Source organism: Sardina pilchardus, chromosome 14, assembly GCF_963854185.1.
Source record: "Sardina pilchardus chromosome 14, fSarPil1.1, whole genome shotgun sequence".
Classification (NCBI taxonomy): Eukaryota; Metazoa; Chordata; class Actinopteri; order Clupeiformes; family Clupeidae; genus Sardina; species Sardina pilchardus.
Window position 1 is genome coordinate 465,493 of NC_085007.1, and position 21,511 is coordinate 487,003.

General features: G+C 41.8%; 1 protein-coding gene across 1 annotated transcript; it reads right to left on the reverse strand.

Moving 5' to 3' along the window:
* Positions 1–14,113: 14,113 nt before the first annotated feature.
* Positions 14,114–21,281, reverse strand: LOC134101188 (macrophage mannose receptor 1-like). Its single transcript, XM_062554785.1, has 5 exons — positions 21,245–21,281; positions 20,584–20,880; positions 19,906–20,256; positions 14,575–14,922; positions 14,114–14,239 (listed from the first exon to the last, which is right to left on the reverse strand). The coding sequence occupies exons 1-5, from the start codon at positions 21,279–21,281 to the stop codon at positions 14,226–14,228; spliced, it is 1,047 nt and encodes a 348-aa protein (XP_062410769.1). The 3' UTR covers positions 14,114–14,225.
* Between the last annotated feature and the right edge of the window lie 230 nt (positions 21,282–21,511).

Here is a 21,511-nt window from a genome sequence, read left to right on the forward strand (position 1 = left end):
TAGAAGTAGAGTCATTACTGACGGGCCTGAGGAGAGAAGATTATTACACTGGAAACACTGGAAAAAATCAACAATCAGCATCTCTCTCCCACTCACTTCCTGTTAGTCTCTTCGCTATCCTATCACTGCGCTGGTTATAGCTCACTAGCCAGCTGATTTCACCCATAGGTTGAGTTGGTTATAGCTCATGCACTAACCAGCTGATTTCACCCATAGGTTGAGTTGGTTATAGCTCATGCACTAACTAACCAGCTGATTTCACCCATAGGTTGAGTTGGTTATAGCTCATGCATTAACCAGCTGATTTCACCCATAGGTTGAGTTGGTTATACTGTAGCTCATGCACTAACCAGCTGATTTCACCCATATGTTGAGTTGGTTCTAGCTCATGCACTAACCAGCTGGGGGTTCTATTCTTGGAACATACAGTGGGTACGGGTTGAGAATGCACCTTCTCCCGCGGGACTCCCGAAGAGATCCCGCAGACCGTCAAGCCGATTTTTTTCGAGGCTAAGGCAATGTACCCAAACAACCACCAGGTGGCAGAAAGTTTCATCCCGCATTTCAAAATGATGAAGACCGCATATCCGTCAATAGTCGACTCCTTAATCTCATTTAATCATTACAATGAAGGTGATGACTGGCGAAATTATTCAAACGACGTTTCAATGAACCATTGTTGAAATGAATGAAAATGGTTATAGAAAATCGCCTACAGCCTAACGCCGACACAGCTGATTCTTTGATTGATTAAGCTGTTTTGATGTAGGGGATGAGTAAACTGGCGCGCTACAAACATGTTACCAATCAAATGTAATATTAGTAGGACTAGCCTACTTAGACACTTTAGTCATAGGCAACGTTGCCATGTTAATTTGGGCTAGAAGTGCTTGCTTGTGGTGGCGCTCCTGTCCGCTGCTTCTCCCGAATTGTGTGGCAAATTTGTCAGCAATCAGCTTAAATGTCAAATCATATTTATATCTCTTTGTCGCCATGGTATTGGGGGAAACGCGGAGAAACGAGACGGTCAGTCCTCGTATTTTTTCTTCGCGTTTCGTTATAAGAAATAGGTAATAGTTAGTAAGCGCTTACTCATATAGACCAGGGGTCTTCAACCTTTTTCAGCCCAAGGACCCCTTGGCTGTGAGAGAGACTGAGCACGGACCCCCACACCTGGCACACCTCAAATCATGCCTATCATTTGAACCGTCAGTCATTAGTGCCTACATGCATGCACGTACGCGCACGCACACACACGAACGCACACATTCTAAACATAAGTTATTATTAACAGGGGGGTAACTGCTTTATACAACTCGTTTCTGATAATTCTTTACATAGTGTTGCATAAACTCGCCCTATAATAGAATGAATGTCACAAGGGTCAACTAAGGTGGATATGTAAGGGATAATCAACGACGCACCGTGCGTTTCTAGGAAAATAATGCACGTTTTAAGTGTTAATAAGGTCCCGACGCCGCAGGCATTATTGCAGTGCATTATTTTATAAACGCACGGCGCGGAGTTGATTATCCCGTTTATACCACTGCTACTGTCATTTTCGTTTATAGGCTATTGCCGCTGTCTTAGATACAACGTTGCTGTGTTTACCGTACATTCACATTGGCGAATTAATATTCAAGTGTGAGAAGCTCCGCTTTAACCCTCTCTGGTGATATAAATTCAGCTAAATTCAGGCAAAGCTTCATTTGCTCAACCTGATACAGACAGAGAGCCTCTGCATCTTGTGTAAATATAACTTGTCTTACACAAGGAAACACAAGATTATCGTTATCGTTTCATTTTGATGGTATGACATCGCGGAGAACGTTGGATTAATGAATTCACGCAGAACGCCTTGACCCCCGGTTGAAGACCCATGATATAGACTATAACTCAGGGACAGGTGCAAAACCACCAACTGGGATGGATCGAAGGGCAAGCAAGCACTGCCACACAACGTGAAGGCCTTTATGTTGTCAACACTAAACAGAAAGTTTCCTACGATGGGGAGAAGTGGCCGCAAGGACTGCATCGATAAGATCAACGAATGCCTTCGCAAGCCCCGAAACTCCGGTGATACATTTTCTTTCCTTTAATTCAATAAAAAAATGTTTATCTGAAGAACTTTTCCGAGGTTGTCTTGTCTACCAAATCCTAAACTTAAATAGCGTAAACATTTTATCTTATGAAAAAACTCTTAGGGGGAACAGTTAGGCAGCCCTTCCTCCATATAGTAGGCCTATAGGCAATTTATTAGAGGGGTCAAAAAAACTCATAAAGTAGGCTAGCCTGCTACTTTTTCCAGACTAAATGTGTCACTTTAGTGATTGGCTCTTTCAAATGCAAATGAGGTGGATGGGCTTTTGAATGGGCCTGCTGCAGGTGAGAGGACAAATCCTAAGAATTTGTTGTTTTTACAAAGTGCCATTATCATTGGCATATTCTCTTAAAACAATACATAAGTTTAGAGCGAACGTTTCAACTATGTTTGCCATGGTAGAGAAAAACACTCAAATAAAACAATAGCCTAAAAAACTAGATGTACCGCAAAGCGATACACAATATGACCGCCGCTCAGTCCTGCACATTCTCTCCGCAAATATCAATCACGCTTGTGTTTCCATCGCCTACTCCATCCCTACTGCAACTTTTATGTATGTAAATGCATACACAGGCACACACTCACACACACACACACACACACACACACACACAAACACACACACACAGGCACACCCAGAGAGAGAGAGAGAGAAAGAGAGAACACACACAGAATACACACAGATAACACAGACACAGAGAGATAGAGAGAGAGAGAGAGAGAGAGAGAGAGAAAGAAAGAGAACACACACAGAACATGAGCGCTACATGAGCGGGTAAAAGTTAGCAGCGGGTTTGATATTCGCTGGATATTCGTTTTTGAAAGACATTTTCTCATTCTGATTGCTGACATTTTCTCATTCTGATTGCTGTAGTAGTTGCCAATGGTAGTCTGCTACTTACTACAGGTAACGTTTTGCTGATATCTGACATTATGGTGAAACAGTACACATTTAAAGTTTTAGAATAGGCACCAAAAATTTGCAAAAATATATTTTCTCATTCTGATTGCTGTAGTAGTTGCCAATGGTAGTCTGCTACTTACTACAGGTGAGGTTTTGCTGATATATGACATTATGGTGACACAATACGCATTTAAATGTTTAAAATAAGCACCAAAAATCAATACATATATATTTTCTCATTCTGATTGCTGTAGTCGTTGCCAATGGTAGTCTGCTACTTACTACAGGTGAGGTTTTACTGATACCTGCCATTGTGGTGACACAGTACGCATTTAAATGTTTAAAATATGCACCAAAAATCAAGAAATATAAAAAATGCACCAAAAATCAATGAATATATATTTTCTCATTCTTATTGCTGTAGTAGTTGCCAATGGTAGTCTGCTACTTACTACAGGTGAGGTTTTGCTGATACCTGCCATTGTGGTGACACAGTACGCATTTAAATGTTTAAAATATGCACCAAAAATCAATAAATAAATATTTTCTCATTCTGATTGCTGTAGTAGTTGTCATTGGTAGTCTGCTACTTACTACAGGTGAGGCTTTGCTGATATCTGCCATTATGGTGAAACAGTACACATTTAAATGTTTGAAATATGCACCGAGAATCAATATATGTTCTCATTCTGATTGCTGTAGTTGCCATTGGTAGTCTGCTACTTACTACAGGTGAAGTTTTGCTGATATCTGACATTATGGTGAAACAGTACACATTTAAATGTTTCAAATATTCATCATAAATCAACAAAAAGCTATTTTCCCATTCTGATTGCTGTAGTAGTTGCCAGTGGTAGTCTGCTACTTACTACAGGTCAAGTTTTGCTGATATCTGACATTATGGTGAAACAGTACACATTTAAATGTTTAAAATATGCACCAAAAATCAATACATATATATTTTCCTCATTCTGATTGCTGTAGTAGTTGCCAATGGTAGTCTGCTACTTACTACAGGTAAAGTTTTGCTGATATCTGACATTATGGTGAAACAGTACACATTTAAAGTTTTATAATAGGCACCAAAAATTTGCAAAAATATATTTTCTCATTCTGATTGCTGTAGTAGTTGCCATTGGTAGTCTGCTACTTACTACAGGTCAAGTTTTGATGACATCTGACATTATGGTGAAACAGTATGCATTTAAATGATTAAAATATTCATCATAAATCAAGAAAAAGCTATTTTCCCATTCTGATTGCTGTAGTAGTTGCCAGTGGTAGTCTGCTACTTACTACAGGTCAAGTTTTGCTGATATCTGACATTATGGTGAAACAGTACACATTTAAATGATTAAAATATGCACCAAAAATCAATACATATATATTTTCTCATTCTGATTGCTGTAGCAGTTGCCATTGGTAGTCTGCTACTTACTACAGGTCAAGTTTTGATGACATCTGACATTATGGTGAAACAGTATGCATTTAAATGATTAAAATATTCATCATAAATCAAGAAAAAGCTATTTTCCCATTCTGATTGCTGTAGTAGTTGCCAGTGGTAGTCTGCTACTTACTACAGGTCAAGTTTTGCTGATATCTGACATTATGGTGAAACAGTATACATTTAAATGATTAAAATATTCATCATAAATCAACAAAAAGCTATTTTCCCATTCTGATTGCTGTAGTAGTTGCCAGTGGTAGTCTGCTACGTACTACAGGTCAAGTTTTACTGATACCTGCCATTGTGGTGACACAGTACGCATTTAAATGTTTAAAATATGCACCAAAAATCAAGAAATATAAAAAATGCACCAAAAATCAATGAATATATATTGTCTCTTTCTGATTGCTGTAGTAGTTGCCAGTGGTAGGCTGCTATTTAACAAAATTGCATATTCATCGTCTGTTTGCTGTAGTTGGCCTGTGGCCAATGGTAGGCTTCTACTTAGGGAGACTTTCAATGAAACAGGGTAAGAACAATTCTGAAAAACACACTAATGGCATTGTCAACAAGTCATTTTTTATTACAGAATATTAAAGAAGGATGATATCTATAATAACAAGAGACACTTAAATAAAGATATAAATAAAGTAATAAATAATAAACAGTGACACTTAAATGAAACATATGAATACCATAATTATAAATAAGATGCAGAATTCACAATTCATGCATAGAGACGGATAGCAGTCTACCATTGGCACCTACTACAGCAATTCGAATGAGAAAATATATATATTCATTGATTTTTGGTGTACAGTATATCTTAAACATTTGGTAACACTTTATTTTAATGTTACAGTGTACCTACCTAATTAGGTACAGTGGTACAACCTGAGTAATACACTGTCAGGTACTATCATTCTATCATTATTTGTGGGTTCCTACATATAGTTGTTGCATTGTAATACTGAGTGCTTTTACAAAACTTTACCAATTTGTCTACATTTTTCATCAGAGGCAAAGGGCTGACCTGAGACCTGCTGGATGGGGTAAATCTGGTGATGATAGATTTGATATACAAACCATTTTTAGCTCCAGTTAAGGCCTCATTGTCTTCAGTGTACATGTAACAACTGTGCTGCTACAACCTTGTTACGGGTTTATGCCACTGTATCAAAGAGTAATAAGAGTGTACCAACACAGTTGATACATGTGCTACGTAGGGTAATTGCAGACATGTTCCAAGACATCAAAGACACAACATACATGTCATATGTGCGTGAACGTTATTAACTGGTACATTTAACAGGTTTATACCATCAAAGAGTTACAAACGTGTAGCAGTGCAGCTGTTACATGCAACTGTGTTGGTACACACGTATTACTCTTTGCTGGTAGTAGTAAGTAGCAGGCTACAGCAATCAGAATGAGAAAATAGCTTTCTGTTGATTTTTGGTGCATATTTTAAACATTTAAATGCGTACTGTTTCACCATAATGTCAGATATCAGCAAAACTTGACCTGTAGTAAGTAGCAGACTACCACTGGCAACTACTACAGCAATCAGAATGGGAAAATAGCTTTTTGTTGATTTATGATGAATATTTTAATCATTTAAATGCATACTGTTTCACCATGTCAGATATCATCAAAACTTGACCTGTAGTAAGTAGCAGACTACCTATGGCAACTACTACAGCAATCAGAATGAGAAAATATATTTTTGCAAATTTTTGGTGCCTATTATAAAACTTTAAATGCGTACTGTTTCACCATAATGTCAGATATCAGCAAAACTTGACCTGTAGTAAGTAGCAGACTACCACTGGCAACTACTACAGCAATCAGAATGGGAAAATAGCTTTTTGTTGATTTATGATGAATATTTTAATCATTTAAATGCATACTGTTTCACCATAATGTCAGATATCAGCAAAACTTTACCTGTAGTAAGTAGCAGACTACCAATGGCAACTACTACAGCAATCAGAATGAGAAAATATATATTTATTGATTTTTGGTGAATATTTTAAACATTTAAATGCATACTGTGTCACCACAATGGCAGGTATCAGCAAAACCTCACCTGTAGTAAGTAGCAGACTACCAATGGCAACTACTACAGCAATTAGAATGAGCAAATATATTTTCATTGATTTTTGGTGCATATTTGAAACATTTAAATGCATACTGTGTCACCACAATGGCAGGTATCAGCAAAACCTCACCTGTAGTAAGTAGCAGACTACCATTGGCAACTACTACAGCAATCAGAATGAGAAAATATATTTTTGCTAATTTTTGGTGCCTATTATAAAACTTTAAATGTGTACTGTTTCACCATAATGTCAGATATCAGCAAAACTTTACCTGTAGTAAGTAGCAGACTACCATTGGCAACTACTACAGCAATCAGAATGAGAAAATGTCAGCAATCAGAATGAGAAAATGTCTTTCAAAAACGAATATCCAGCGAATATCAAACCCGCTGCTAACTTTTACCCGCTCAGAACATGCACATACACACATATACACACATGCAAACACACAGATGGGCACACAGAAACGCACCCACACACTATAGTACATCACACACACACTCACTTCTCAGCTCCGGTGGTCTCACAAAATGTACTCAAAGATGTGTGTGTGCATGTGTGTGTGTGTAGGTGTGTGTGTGTGTGTGTGTGTGTGTGTGTAAGGGTGTATGTGTGCATGCGTGTGGGCGTGTTTGTGCATGTGTTTGTATAATGTTTTATGTACATGTGTGTATGTAGTGGTGCGTGTGTGTGTAGGTATGCGTGTGTGTGTGTGTATTTATGTGTGTGTGTGTGTGTATTTATGTGTGTGTGTGTGTGTGTGTGTGTGTGTGTGTGTGTGTGTTCCTGCATGTTTGTTGCACCCAGAGCAACCATTCTCTTTTATTTTTATCTCTTTTATCTTTTATTATTGATTAAAGGTTTCTAATGGTGTCACTTATATGTTTCTAGGACAAAAACTAGCAGAGATTGAGATGTTTGGAACAGTTTTTGAAATCCCCAGGGGGGGATTTAGACTCCAGATAATACCACCATCTACTGGCCGATGGGTATACAGTCCTGAATGTACACATAAATCCATTTATTTTATAGCCCCCCATGGATGAAATTCCACAAAACTTGGCATACTCCCAGAGGGTGTCAGGTTAATCATACACATGAAATTTGGTGCAGTTCATAACATCTCATCTGAAGATAGGGGCAATTAAAGCAATATTACATTGCATTTTCAATTTTTACGATGGGGGGGCAAATCACAAATGACTGGTTATAAGCTAAGTTGATGCAAGCTCTAGAGAACAACATACCATAAACATTTTGTCATCCTCGGTGCCACGGTTCAGGTAGTTATGTAGGAAAAACTGTCATTTTTGGGCTTCGGGCGGGGGCAGCGCGGGGGTGGAGTGACCCCCGGGGACGAAACGAAAATTTTCCATAGAACTCTACTGGGGCTACATGCCCACCAAGTTTCATGCGCTCCGGTGTTACGGTGTCCCGGGAATCGTTGACGAAAAATGACGGGAAAAAAGAAAAAGAAAAAAAAAAAAAAAAAAAAAAACTTTGACAACAACTATATGACCGCTTCGCTAGCTACGCTAGCGGCGGTCATAATAACTGTAGTGCGTAATGGACACGGCTCTATATCCTAAATAATTTTCGAGGTTCGCCATTTGGTAAAAAGCCTGGTCTATATATATATAGAGAGAGAGAGAGAGAAAGAGAGAGAGAGAGATTCATGCATTCTGCATTACCGTGACCCTATACCTTGGATGTTTTTTTTTCTCATTGGAATACAGCAGGACAGGATGCCTTTTATCTATCAAACGTTAGTTATTAATTCACCACATGATAAAATGCTGTCATATAGCTTGACGCCCAGCAGCCTATGGTAGTCTATGCCTATCTCTGAATCAACATGAACATGCATACGATACATAGCTACGTTGCTAGAAACTTATTTTGCGGAGCTAGGCCTCCTAGTCGATGGTTACAATGAATCACCCTCACTGCCTTATCGCATATCTGACCATCCATTGTTACAATGTTACAAAATGCGCGATCTTCTCCATGCATGTAGCCTACGGTTATAAGTAAAGTGACAAGCATAGGCATGTATTAAAGAGATTTCTGTTAAATACATTTTATTTTCAGTCGTCAAAAGTGGTGGGGACAAAATCTGTGATAACAAGTGCTGGGTACAGGCTACCCAGTGTCGCCGGTTAAAATGAACATGCCTCCGTTTTAAAATAGCCTATACACGGAAATGCGGTCTTGTAGGCTAACCGTAATGAATTCATGAATTAATCTAAGGTTGCCTTTCGAGTATTTCAGGTTGAATTGAAGGCTATTTCCTTCTGATAGGCCTATAGGCGATTTTCTAAAACCATTTTCATTCATTTCAACAATGGTTTATTGAAACGTCGTTTGATTAATTTCGCCAGTCATCACTTTCATTTTAATGATTAAATGAGACGGATATGCGGAGCATTTCTCTCCCCCTCCATTGACCAAAACGTTGCTCTGGCATCTCTGCTGGACTGACTGAGTTATAGGCTACGTCGAGTGAGAGAGCTGTGAGGTAGGCTGTAAACATTCGAAAAATCTGCAACTGCAATCTAACATGCCGAGCGTCATGTCTCTTTTCTCCGCTTGTCACCAGCGCGGTGTCCTCGGGTTTTTCCATGAGCCGAACCTTCATATTATTAGGGCGGTCTATGTTGCCCCCTTGCGGTTGCAGTTTTCCCGATGCTTCGGGAGTCCCGATGTGCGGGAAAGAAAGGAGCATTCTCAACCCGTACCATCTGTAGGCCTACTGTAGGCACTGAAATTATAGGTGTGGCAGCCCCTCCCTGTGTCAGGATTACATAACTGCAACACAAAAGGATACTGTAATTCAATGCTCACAGTATATTATTCGTTTTTAGAACAGCTTTTTACAGTAAAAGTATTATTTTGGGTATGATGAGTTGACATTATTTGAAGATTTGAGAAGTGAAATACTGTACATTGTTATTATTAATCATTGTATTTTCAAAGGAGTCATACAGTGGATGAACGGAATATTTGATCTTGATCTCTGATGTTAACATAGAGGGTATGCAACTTTGGTCTGTCAAAAATGCTTAGATGCTATTTTACAAGACCATTAGCAATCCTATAATTGGCTCAGGAAAGAAACGCTCCATTTTAGCAGATATCTAGCGCCCCCTCCACGTCCAGATCAAAACCCTTGCTTTGTATTCTCCAACGTTATGGGAATACAAAGCAAGGGTTTTGATCTGGACGTTTGCTTTGGTTCACTGACCTGATGACACACTTTAGTGTCTTTGTAGAGATTGACAGATTTCACTTGATACAGGGAATAAATGTCAGAGGAGGAGTTTGAATGTTGCACAATCTCTCTCTCACACACACGTACTCTCTTTTTGTACATTTTTTTCAGTTTGATCTACAGTATTATTACAATTGTGTATTGCTGTTGGTTAAATGCCTTTGGGGTCTTACCTGTCAGATATGTGAAGGTGAACATTAGTTAACAGGGTCTTACCTGTCAGATATGTGAAGGTGAACATTAGTTAATGGGGTCTTACCTGTCAGACAGCTCTGGAGTTGCTCCTCTGTTGTCACCCCTTCTGGTTACGGTGCTTGCCTCTGTGGAATGACACCACTGTGACTGGTGCAGCTGTGCACATCAGTATTATTTAAACAAACACACAGGAACTGACTAGCTGTGTAATATGAAAATTCAGTTACCACCTCTTCCACACAGACACTGAATGTTCTACTAATTTACCTATGATAACAGCTGACACTGATGTAGCTGAAGTTTGCAAATATTGTTTATGCAAACATACATCATCCAAGTAACTATTTCCCTCATAGTTTCAAACAAAGGCTGCATTTACCAGAGGACCACCAAAAGACACACTGAAGATCTCCTACAATATGTGTGTGTGTGTGTGTGTGTGTGTGTGTGTGTGTGCACATGCGTGCATGTGCATTATGCAGTTCAATGCACAGCAAAACTCTTTGAATACTATGACTCAGCATGTTTGATAATGCCTCATCATGGTCATACTTCCCTCCTGGTTCATTCACTACAGCCCCAGATGTGCTCTATCAGACACCAGTGTGAGCAGAGGAGGCCAATGAGACGTGTGTGTGTGTGTGTGTGTGTGTGTGTGTGTGTGTGTGTGTGTGTGTGTGTGTGTGTGTGTGTGTGTGTGTGTGAACCAGACAACCCCAGATGTGCTCTATCAGGCTGCAGTGTGAGCAGAGCCGATGAGATGTGTTACAGGTACCAGGCTCGTAGCCTTCAGTTGTGTGTGTGTGTGTGTGTGTGTGTGTGTGTGTGTGTGTGTGTGTGTGTGTGTGTGTGTGTGTGTGTGTCAGGTGCCAGGCCCATATAGCCCTCGGTTTCAGAACAAGCCTCCCTGCTGCTGTTCAGTTCAGAGATTTGTGTTGCAAATGAAAAGGCTCACGTTGGGCTGCTTGCCAAACAGACCATTCATTCAATGGCATTTAGTATTTGAATGCAAGGCCCTCCTTTTCATGGAATTCATGTGTTTAAAAGTTTAAAAATACCTGTGTGCTAGTTTGTTTTAAAAGAACATGTAAATGTGAAAATAATGTCAGCAATGTCTATCAAACCAGATCCTTCATGTCTTTGTATGTATATGTTGTGGGTAGATTTTTGTATGTATATGTGTATGTATTGTGGGTGGTTCACTTATTTACATTGCTGGTGTGAGTGTGTCCTCTGCTGGTGTGTGTGTGTGTGTGACCTCTGCTGGCGTGAGTGTGTCCACTGCTGGTGTGTGTGTGTGTGTCCTCTGCTGGTGTGTGTGTGTGTGACCTCTGCTGGCTTGAGTGTGCCCACTGCTGGAGTGAGCACACCAGTTATAAAGTGGCGCTGAGCAAGGCTGTCCTGGTGGCAAACTTGTCTGACAGCTTCATTGACCTCTATGACCTGCGTAGTTTAGAGCTATCAATGTTGAACAGGTCTGTTCTAAAATGTTAAAATAACAATGTAACAGTAACAGTTACATTTTCAGTTACGTATTTTTCAGTGCTATTGGCAAACTCCAAACTCTTAGGAATCGCCAAATTACTGGACCTGTACCTGGATGCAGTAAAGTTTGGTTTGCAGTTTTCCCTCTTCCATTTAACGTTTGGGAGGAGAGAACAGTGTTCATCACAGGTCCTACTGAGCACATTCAGGAGAAACGGAATATGTAGGCTACAAACGTCAGTGTCAGTGTTCACTTCAACATAAGATATACATTCCACAGCTGTGGCCTAGATGAAATCATTACTTGTATGTGTGTATGGCAATACGGTCTGTGCATACCATCAGGTTACTCAACAACGAGGGAATTTCCCCCGTGTATGTAGGCTATTCACACCAGGTTGGCCTACCACAACTTCCTTACTCTATACAGTATCCCACTAACTGCATGACAGTAGGCTATTTACATTTTGCTGTGAACATGTTATCAATGAAGTTAATTCAGAACTATAGCCTACGAATGCTGACCTTTTGTGAGCAGGATAGAGAATGACAGCACATGTACGCAGAAATGACAGAACCCGTAGGCTACTTGTTGCTGGTTACTAGCATTATGCTAATTTACTAGTTTAAGAGTTTTAAGACGTCAAGGCCTTCGGACCAAAGGGAATTATAGGCAGGCATGTAGTGGAGGCTAAATGCAAGTAAACACAGTTTACTCACCTCTGAGATTCTAGAAATAGAGGTTATCCCCCTCTTATTAGACTTTATCCACCTATTCACCAACTGCAACTTTTAACATTCAAAATGTATGCCGATTACAGTTATGTAACTAATGTATGCTGACTACATGTATACAGTATGTAACTGGTGTATGCTGACTACTGTGTAAGTGGTGTATGCTGACTACTGTGTAAGTGGTGTATGCTGACTACTGTGTAAGTGGTGTATGCTGACTACTGTGTAGCCTAAGTGGTGTATGCTGACTACTGTGTAAGTGGTGTATGTCGACTATATGTTACTGGTGTATGCTGACTACTGTGTAAGTGGTGTGTGCTGACTACTGTGTAAGTGGTGTATGCTGACTACTGTGTAAGTGGTGTGTGCTGACTACTGTGTAAGTGGTGTATATGTTACTGGTGTATGCTGACTACTGTATATGTAACTGGTGTGTGTCGACTCGACTATATGAAACTGGCATACATGTATGTCGACTAGATACATGACTGATGTTTTTGATCTTAGTGATCTTAGTGAACACACAACACACAACACACACACACACACACACCCACACACACACACACACACCCACCCACACACACACACACACACACACACACACACACACACACACACACACACACACACACACACACACACACACACACACACACACACCAAACAAACACTCATACATACAGCAGTCTCCATCTCAGCAAGTGATTCATTCAATATTTATATTTGCACATATTTACAGTACTTACTGCCCGTTATGCCGGTTAGCAAGTAGGGCAGCAACAACAGATGTCCACTCCTGTCCTGTTCTGTGTCTTTATACTGTGTGGTGCAGGGTCTTGAGCTCTCCACTGTCCTACGCCAGGTGTTCTTGAGTCGGCCTCTTTTACGTTTACCATCTGGGGTCCAGTGAGGGGCAGTTTGGGTGATGTTGTCCTGCTCTCTACGGAGGACATACCCGATCCGTTTACACCGCCTCCTAATAATGATGGTAGAAAAATTATAAATGGCCTCATTCAACCTCTCCCCATGTCAGTATATCTAGGAACTCCTGCTACAGTACTTTGTTTTTAAGCTACAGTACTGTAAGCAGCAGCGATGGTCATGTTCACTGAGTAAGGGAGAGCTCCAGTTAAACCATAGCGATCTTGCTACTCAGTGTTTCATTGAACTGAAGTTGATTCAGCCACTTACTCTTAGTTAACACACCAATGCCCGTACCTGGTGTGTACGCTTTGACAGCTAATGAAGTGATATCAAATAACCATAGCAACGAACACACGTCTGAACATACTGAGAAATGGTACAGCCCACATGGGGCGAGGGTTTGAAAGTCTTATTTCATTAGATTATTTCCTGAATTGCTATGTGCTGGTAATACTGTATTGAAATACATACTGTGCATATTGTATATAACATTATATATATATTTTTTTTAAAAAAAACTATTATCCATTTTGGGAGGGCCTAAGTCTCATCTACTGTACCATGACTGTGTCTATATTTCAAGTGATGTACAGTATGGCTCTCTCTACAGACAAAGTAGGAGACAACCATCATGCTGATTAAAATACTCTTTATTAGCAGTTAGCATAGTAGCCCATTTGTACACTTTACATATCAGATAAGGAAGGATGTTAATCATGCTAATCACAAATACTCATGTCAGTTACAGCAAACATTCAGCACAGAATTTTACAATTGACAAAGTTGACTACTGTACTTTTGCATTTTCAAAACATGACATCATTGTTAATAAACACATTCAGTATAATTGATTAAACATATCAATGTATTGACTTTGTAGCACACTTCATAGGAAGAGTAAATATAAAGAGTAAATATAATGGTAATGTTGACATATTTAGTGTATATGACAGTAGCTGTGTAGCTGCTCATGATGAAATGAGTGGTGAACATGAATGGGAGCTGGAGGACCCTGAGGAGTTCCTCTAACACTGCTCTGGACTGAGGAGGATTCAGTCACAACCATCTGTAAGAGGTAAGAGGACAGACATACACACACAGACACACACACAACACAACACAACACAACACAACATAAGGCACGCACGCACGCACACAGACAGAGAGAGAGAAAGAGAGAGAGAGAGAGAGAGACATTCACACACAAAAACAAATTACAGTTCAGTTAAAGCAACACAATGTACTGTAATAAACATATTTCCTCCATTGAGAGTGCAGGACTAGGCTTAATCCATGTACCACACACACACACACACACACACACACACACACACACACACACACACACACACACACACACACACACACACACTCATGTCCATATTGAGCAGATGAACTCACCCTTAGTGGTGCAGATGAAGTTGAGTTGGTCAGTCTTAGTCAGGTTGCTGACCCACTGCCCCCCTCCAGACTCCACTGCCCCGACTCCTTGATGGAAGGACCCCACCTGCTCGTGCCCTTGGGTCCAGTTGCTGTAGCAGACGGTCTGTCCACAGACCCAGTACCAGCCCACACCGTAGGAGTGGAGCAGGCCCACCCACACATGAGGAGTGGAGGCTCCTTTAGCCCGCTCGCTCACCCAGCGCTGGACCCGCTCAGACGTCACAGACACCAGGTCCACATGGTGATCTCGGCAGTACTGCAGCGCCTCTCTCCAGGGCTTATTCTCACGGACCAGAACCAGCTTGTCTGGAGGGAGAATACAGGGAGGGAAGGACCAGCACTGAGCAGGAATCAGTATTCTGAGATTCTCATTTCATCAGCAGTATCTAAATGTGCTGAGTGGCCACATGTGACAGAGACAGCACCATCACAGAGAGGACCACCATTAGGAACTAGTACCACCATTACAGAGACAGCACCATCACAGAGAGGACCACCATTAGGAACTAGTACCACCATTACAGAGACAGCACTATCACAGAGAGGACCACCATTAGGAACTAGTACCACCATTACAGATGTAACGGGTGCTAGCTGGTTAGCTATGCTGTAGAACGTTAGTAAACCTCACTCCCCGACGCTTCAAGAGCGCTGCTGGCATGAAAGCTAGTAGCCTGGGCTTTTAGCTGGATTGTTAGCGCGCTCGACTCCCGATCTGAGGTGCTGCTGTCTCGCGGGTTCGAGTCCGGGCGTGTGCAGGGCTGGACCGCGGTGGTTCCACACAACGCAGGTTACATTGATGCCGTGACCCGGATCGGGAGTGAGGTTTAGGGTAGGGTGACCAGACGTCCCGGTTTTCCTGGGACAGTCCCGATTTTGAGTGGCGTGTCCCGAGTCCCGACAAAAGCCCGTCGGGACGCTAATATGTCCCGGTTTTCACCAACCACTGTTGAAGTGTGGTTTTAATATAGCCCAATCACTACCTAAACCCATGTAGAAACTGGCATAAAGCGTCCGACGTATGATTTGTGTGTGTGTGTGATCGTGTGCCAGTCAATCACAGTCTGCACAATCTTTGCAGTCAACGTTACATTGTTTCATTGCCTCGTTTTAATGGCTAGCAGGTTACGCTACGACAATGCTGAAGAGAAAGTCATCATTCTCAGTTCAGTTCAGTTCAGTTTACTTTATTAGTACCCAAAGGTAGATTTGTTGTGCAGTACAGGAGAGGGCGTCACACAAAAACATAGATGACAGGACAAACAAGAGCAGTGTTGGGAAAGTTACTTTAAAAAAAGTAACTAGTTACAGTTACTAGTTACTACTTTCAAAAAGTAACTAAATTAGTTACAAATTATAAAAGTAACTAGTTACTTCAGAAAGTAACTGGTGCGTTACTTTCAAGTAAATTTTTAAATGTGAACCCACCTCTTTAACGGAACTTAAATTACAGGTGTATGTTCAATTGTTAATAATAAATCTCAATATTGTAATGAAATGGGCAAATGGACATTTAATACAATACATTATTAAGAGAGACAATGTAGGCTACACACATCTTTCTAATGTTGCTGAGGGAGTGAGACTCCAATCAAATGGCATGTATGTGGATATTATGTTTGTATAGTGGATCGATACAAATAACACAATAGATGTTTTGGAACTTTTTTGATATTTATTGCCCCTCAACAGGCCAGAACTGGGCAGAATTAAAGTAGGCCCTAGGCTATGCCTCTAAAACGGATGGTTCCAGTCCTTGATTATGATTGGCTGAATCGCGTCCCATGCTGTTGTTTATTCCACCATAACCTCACACCTTGACCGCATTTCGTTTAATGCGCTACCACAACCAGTACAAAAGTTCGTGGCTTATTCGTAATTGTTAAGCTTCTGTTGCTTTGGTTTTGTAGCCGTCTCCTTACCTGTCGGCAGTCTTGGCCATAATTTTGTGGAGGCATGCGATGTTGAGAGATGTTTGAGTGAGTTTGAATTAGGCTACTCGACACTGATGTTTACAAGGCACTTTTTACTAGGGCATAATGTGCATTTGACGATTACATTCGTTCTTTTCATTTCATGGAAGAAAAAATAATGACTGTACTTCCATTTAACGAATGCTGTTTTTGGAGTAGCCTAGCCTATTTGCGTTCGCCATACCGATTTCACTTTGACCAACTCGCTTGTAATGCGTCGCGCTGTGTGTCGAACTAGGCTACTATGCAAGTTTAGGAACACCCGCCCAACTCTACCTCTGATTGGCTTACCATGACATTTTACTCAACCTCAGCCAATCGTCAGTATGTATGCGCTTGTCTCGTGCTCACTACCCAAGGAAGAACAGTACATTTAATCTGCCTCGCCCTCGGCTCTGAGATACATAGACCTCTGAAGTTCGCCTACAAAAAAGCTACCATCTTTGCCCATATAAGGAGTTACGGTATCTGACGATTTTTCCTATGGGAAATTAACATGGGGATTTGGAATTATCACACCTGTTAAACTCTCGCGGGGATGACAAAATCGGAAATTCAGGTGTTTTCCTGAACACACTTTTGGCCTCTGCCTTCGAGAGGATACTGTGATCTCCGGTGCGCGAAGGCGGCAGACTTTGATTTTTGCTACCCCAGAGCTAACTTGCAATGCAACTTGCCATTAAGATAGTTAGCCAGTTAGCTCTGGGGTAGCAAAAATCAAAGTCTGCCGCCTTCGCGCACCGGAGATCACAGTATGCACAAGAAGGCAGAGGACAAAAGTGTGTTCAGGAAAACGTCTGCATTTAAGACTTTATCGTCCCCGCGAGAGTTTAACAGGTGCGATAATTCAAAATCCCCATGTTATTTTCCCATAGGAAAAATCGCCAGATACCGAATTTCAAAGATGGCAGCTTTTTTGTAGGCGAACTTCAGAGGTCTATACAGACGGCATCTCGTCATAATCGTGGTTACCGCCCCCAGTTACCGTGTTAACCATGGCTGAAACATCCCCCGTGGGGGAAAACATTTGTGTTCTGCTAGCGAGTTAGCCCCATTGACTTTCATGTGTGATGTTAGCATGTTTTCCCCCACAGAGGGGGCGGCAACCTTCTAACCGTCTGTATCTATCTAGCTGGTCTGATGGAGAGAGAGAAAAAAATATAGCCTATAGTAACGCACCGCATTTTTTGGCAGTAACGGTAACGGCGTTATCAAGATGGAACAAGTAATCAATTAGATTACTCGTTACTGAAAAAACTAACGCCGTTCGTAACGCCGTTATTATTAACGCCGTTATTCCCATCACTGAACAAGAGACAGGTTAACACACAGCATGAAACAGACATGGGTACCTACAATGCTCACTGAGCAGGATCAAAAGCAGATAAGACACTAAATAGGTTAAAAAAACATTTTCAATAAATATAAATAAATAGATAAATAACAACAGGTCACAGGATAGACCTCAAAGTGCACTAGGACTTGTTTAAGAGGGAAACAGCAGCAGGGATAAAGCTGTTCCTAAAACGATTGGTTCTAGACCTTGGGACTATAAATCTCCGTCCAGATGGCAGGAGCTGGAACTCACTCGCAAGAGGGTGGGAGATATCATTGGAGATGGCACTGGCTAGTCGCTGTAACTGTTTGGTGTACAGTGACTCCAGGCTCAGCTGTGTCTCTCCAATCAGCCTGCCAGACCATTTGATGATCTGGTTGAGTGAGTTCCTTTCTTTTAAGGGCAGGTTTCCAAACCATGACACGAGTGAAAAAGCTAACACAGATTCAATAAAAGCGTGATAAAAGAGTGTCATCATGGTCCTATCAATATGGAAACGGGACAATTTCCTCAGACAGAACAGTCTCTGGTGTCCCTTCCTGCTCACAGCTTTGCAATTCTCTTTAAAATTTAAGGTGGAGTCAATGATTGTCCCAAGATATTTATAATATTGCACTTGCTCGATGGCTTGTCCCTTGATCATTACAGGCTCAGGTGTTTTAACATTCTTCCTAAAATCAATAGCCATGTCTTTGGTCTTTGCTATATTGAGGTGTAGGTGAGAGTCTTCACACCACTTTACAAAGTAGTCAACAACTGGGCCGTGGTCGTGTTCACTTCCCTGAAGCAAGCTAACGATCACGGAGTCATCTGCATATTTTAAAATGAGGCGATTTTTAAAAATACTCTGACACATATTTGTGTATAAAATGAATAACAGGGGTGAGAGCACACACCCTTGTGGTGAGCCAGTGGAAGAGCACACTTTATCAGATAAGACCCCATTATCTCAATAACCTATTAGTCCGTGAGCCAGAGGGGTTGGTCATTATCAAAAAGGGGGCAAACCATACCTTTACTGAAAGCCTGGAATCTCATCTTTTCAGTGATGTATAATGGCCATCTGACAAGAGTAGCTGTTTAGAGTTATCATGTAAACTAAGGTTGAGAAAATAATATGGCTGAGTTTCGTTTTCAAAAAATCTTTTCATGCATAGGCTATATGTTTAGGAGTCAGACAGTGCATGCCCTAATCTCTGACTGAAAGTGCACAGAATTTGTGCATTTACACAGCAATATTTAAGAAATTTTCTCGGGGGTGACACCCCCCAACCCCCACTACCGTTTGGGCTTAAGGACGGCTACGAAAAAAAAGTTTAATCTGTCGCATGTTGACGTTACATTTGATCACGCACAAAAGTGTCCCGGTTTTGGTTCAGAGAAATCTGGTCACCCTAGTTTAGGGGGGTGAGTGTAACGGGTGCTAGCTGGTTAGCTATGCTGTAGAACGTTAGTAAACCTCACTCCCCGACGCTTCAAGAGTGCTGCTGGCATGAAAGCTAGTAGCCTGGGCTTTTAGCTGGATTGTTAGCGCGCTCGACTCCCGATCCGAGGTGCTGCTGTCTCGCGGGTTCGAGTCCGGGCGTGTGCAGGGCTGGACCGCGGTGGTTCCACACAACGCAGGTTACACAGAGACAGCACCATCACAGAGAGGACCACCATTAGGAACTAGTACCACCATTACAGAGACAGCACCATCACAGAGAGGACCACCATTAGGAACTAGCACCACCATTACAGAGACAGCACCATCACAGAGAGGACCACCATTAGGAACTAGTAACACCATTACAGAGACAGCACCATCACAGAGAGGACCACCATTAGGAACTAGTAGCACCATTACAGAGATAAATCCACTAGGCCCTGAGATAGCAGGCCCACTCCACCATCTTTAGGTCATCAGCACATCTGCTGATGAAGATGCTGTTGTCTGGGACTGAACCCCCATCAAGCAGAGAGAAGGAGACAGAGACTCACCTTCATAGCAGATGAAGTGACTACCACCACGATGTTGACAGCCTGCGTCTTTCCACTGACCACTGGGCATAATTTCAGTGCATGCCACACCCTGATTATTAGGTTCTCTAGCCTTCCAGTGGCAGAATGAGGAACTGCTGCCATCTGACCACACCCAGGCACCTCTGAACAGGCCGATCCAGTAAAACACAGCACTGCTGGTACTGTCTGGTATGACTCCCTTTATCTGGTCGTTCTCTGCCCGATTCCTCACACTGGCCAGGTCTGTGTGTTTCTCTCTGCAGTATCTCTGAGCATCTGCCCAGTTCTTCCCCTCAGTAACCAGCACATAGGGATGTGTGGAGTCTCTCCCTGTGGTAATGCATGGGTCATGGTTAACTGGGAATCAGCACAGCTTTACAGTCTGAACTAGTGTGAGTGAGACAAACTGGTTAGTTGTACAGTGTGGCTGCCTGTATTCATGAGTGAGTCTGAACTAATGACAGTCATTACACACTGATTTGTAGATCTGCACAGTTGGATGCATGTGTTGCTGATGCTGAGGGAATGAAATAATCTTGTTCTGAATGACAGAAGTTGGATTCTCACCATCATAGCAGATGAAGGGATAGCTGTAGCTACGCCTGCTATCATACCATTTTCCCGTTGAGCTTCCCATCTGCACACACTCTTCTCCACCTCCATTGGGTTGGCGTGAACCCCAGTTCCTGAACTCGGCTTCATTCTCTCCGTAGAAATCCCTGTCAGCCAGAGACCACTGCCACTCAGGATTGTTTCTCTTCTTCAGCCCAATCCAGGCATTTCCAGCACCTGCTTCCTGCATCATGCTCTTCACCTTCTTATTCTCTGTCATGTCGTCTATGGTGGCGAGGTCAGTGAACTCCTCTCTGCAGTACTGCTGAGCTTCTGTCCAGCTCTTCTGCTCCTTCACCACATGGAACTGACGTGGCACAGAGGAGGACAGACTGCCCAGACCTGAGAGGGGAGTGGGGAGAGGGGAACACATACAGACACACAGGCACACAGACACACAGACACACAGACACACAGACACACACACACAGACACAGACACACACACACACACACACACACCCAGAGAGAGAGAGAGAGAGAGAGAGAGAGAAGAATACACTCACTCATTTACACATACATATTCAAGGAGTTGCAGGAGTAGGGGATGGAGTAGTTTAAGAGAGAACTTATAGAGAAGCTACACACATGGAGAACGGCCATGTCCACACAGTACTGGCTCTGCCATTAATGTAAATACATAGACTATATGCACACACACACACACACACACACACACACACACACACACACACACACACACTGACCTGAGACCAGCAGTGTTGTTAGTAGAAGTAGAGTCATTACTGACGGGCCTGAAGAGAGGAGATTATTTAGAGACACTGGAAACACTGGAACAAATCAACACACACTGACACTGTTTGGTGTTTATGTCAGAATAACACACAGTTTCATGTGTCTGTCACAAATGTATTTGAGGCTTTCTCTCTCTCTCTCTCTCTCTTTCTCTCTCTCTCTCATTGTTGCTCATGTGATGCCTGCGACGCACTAATTGTCATGTCATCATTGTATTG

What these genes read in the sequence shown, in the direction of transcription:
- LOC134101188 (XM_062554785.1), bottom strand. Translation starts at nt 21,281, where the DNA reads ATGACTCTACTTCTACTAACAACACTGCTGGTCTCAG. An exon ending in AACAACACTGCTGGTCTCAG is followed by an intron (nt 20,881 to 21,244) that starts GTCAGTGTGTGT and finishes CTCCCCTCTCAG; the next exon opens with GTCTGGGCAGTCTGTCCTCC. An exon ending in TCACTTCATCTGCTATGAAG is followed by an intron (nt 14,923 to 19,905) that starts GTGAGTCTCTGT and finishes TTCTCCCTCCAG; the next exon opens with ACAAGCTGGTTCTGGTCCGT.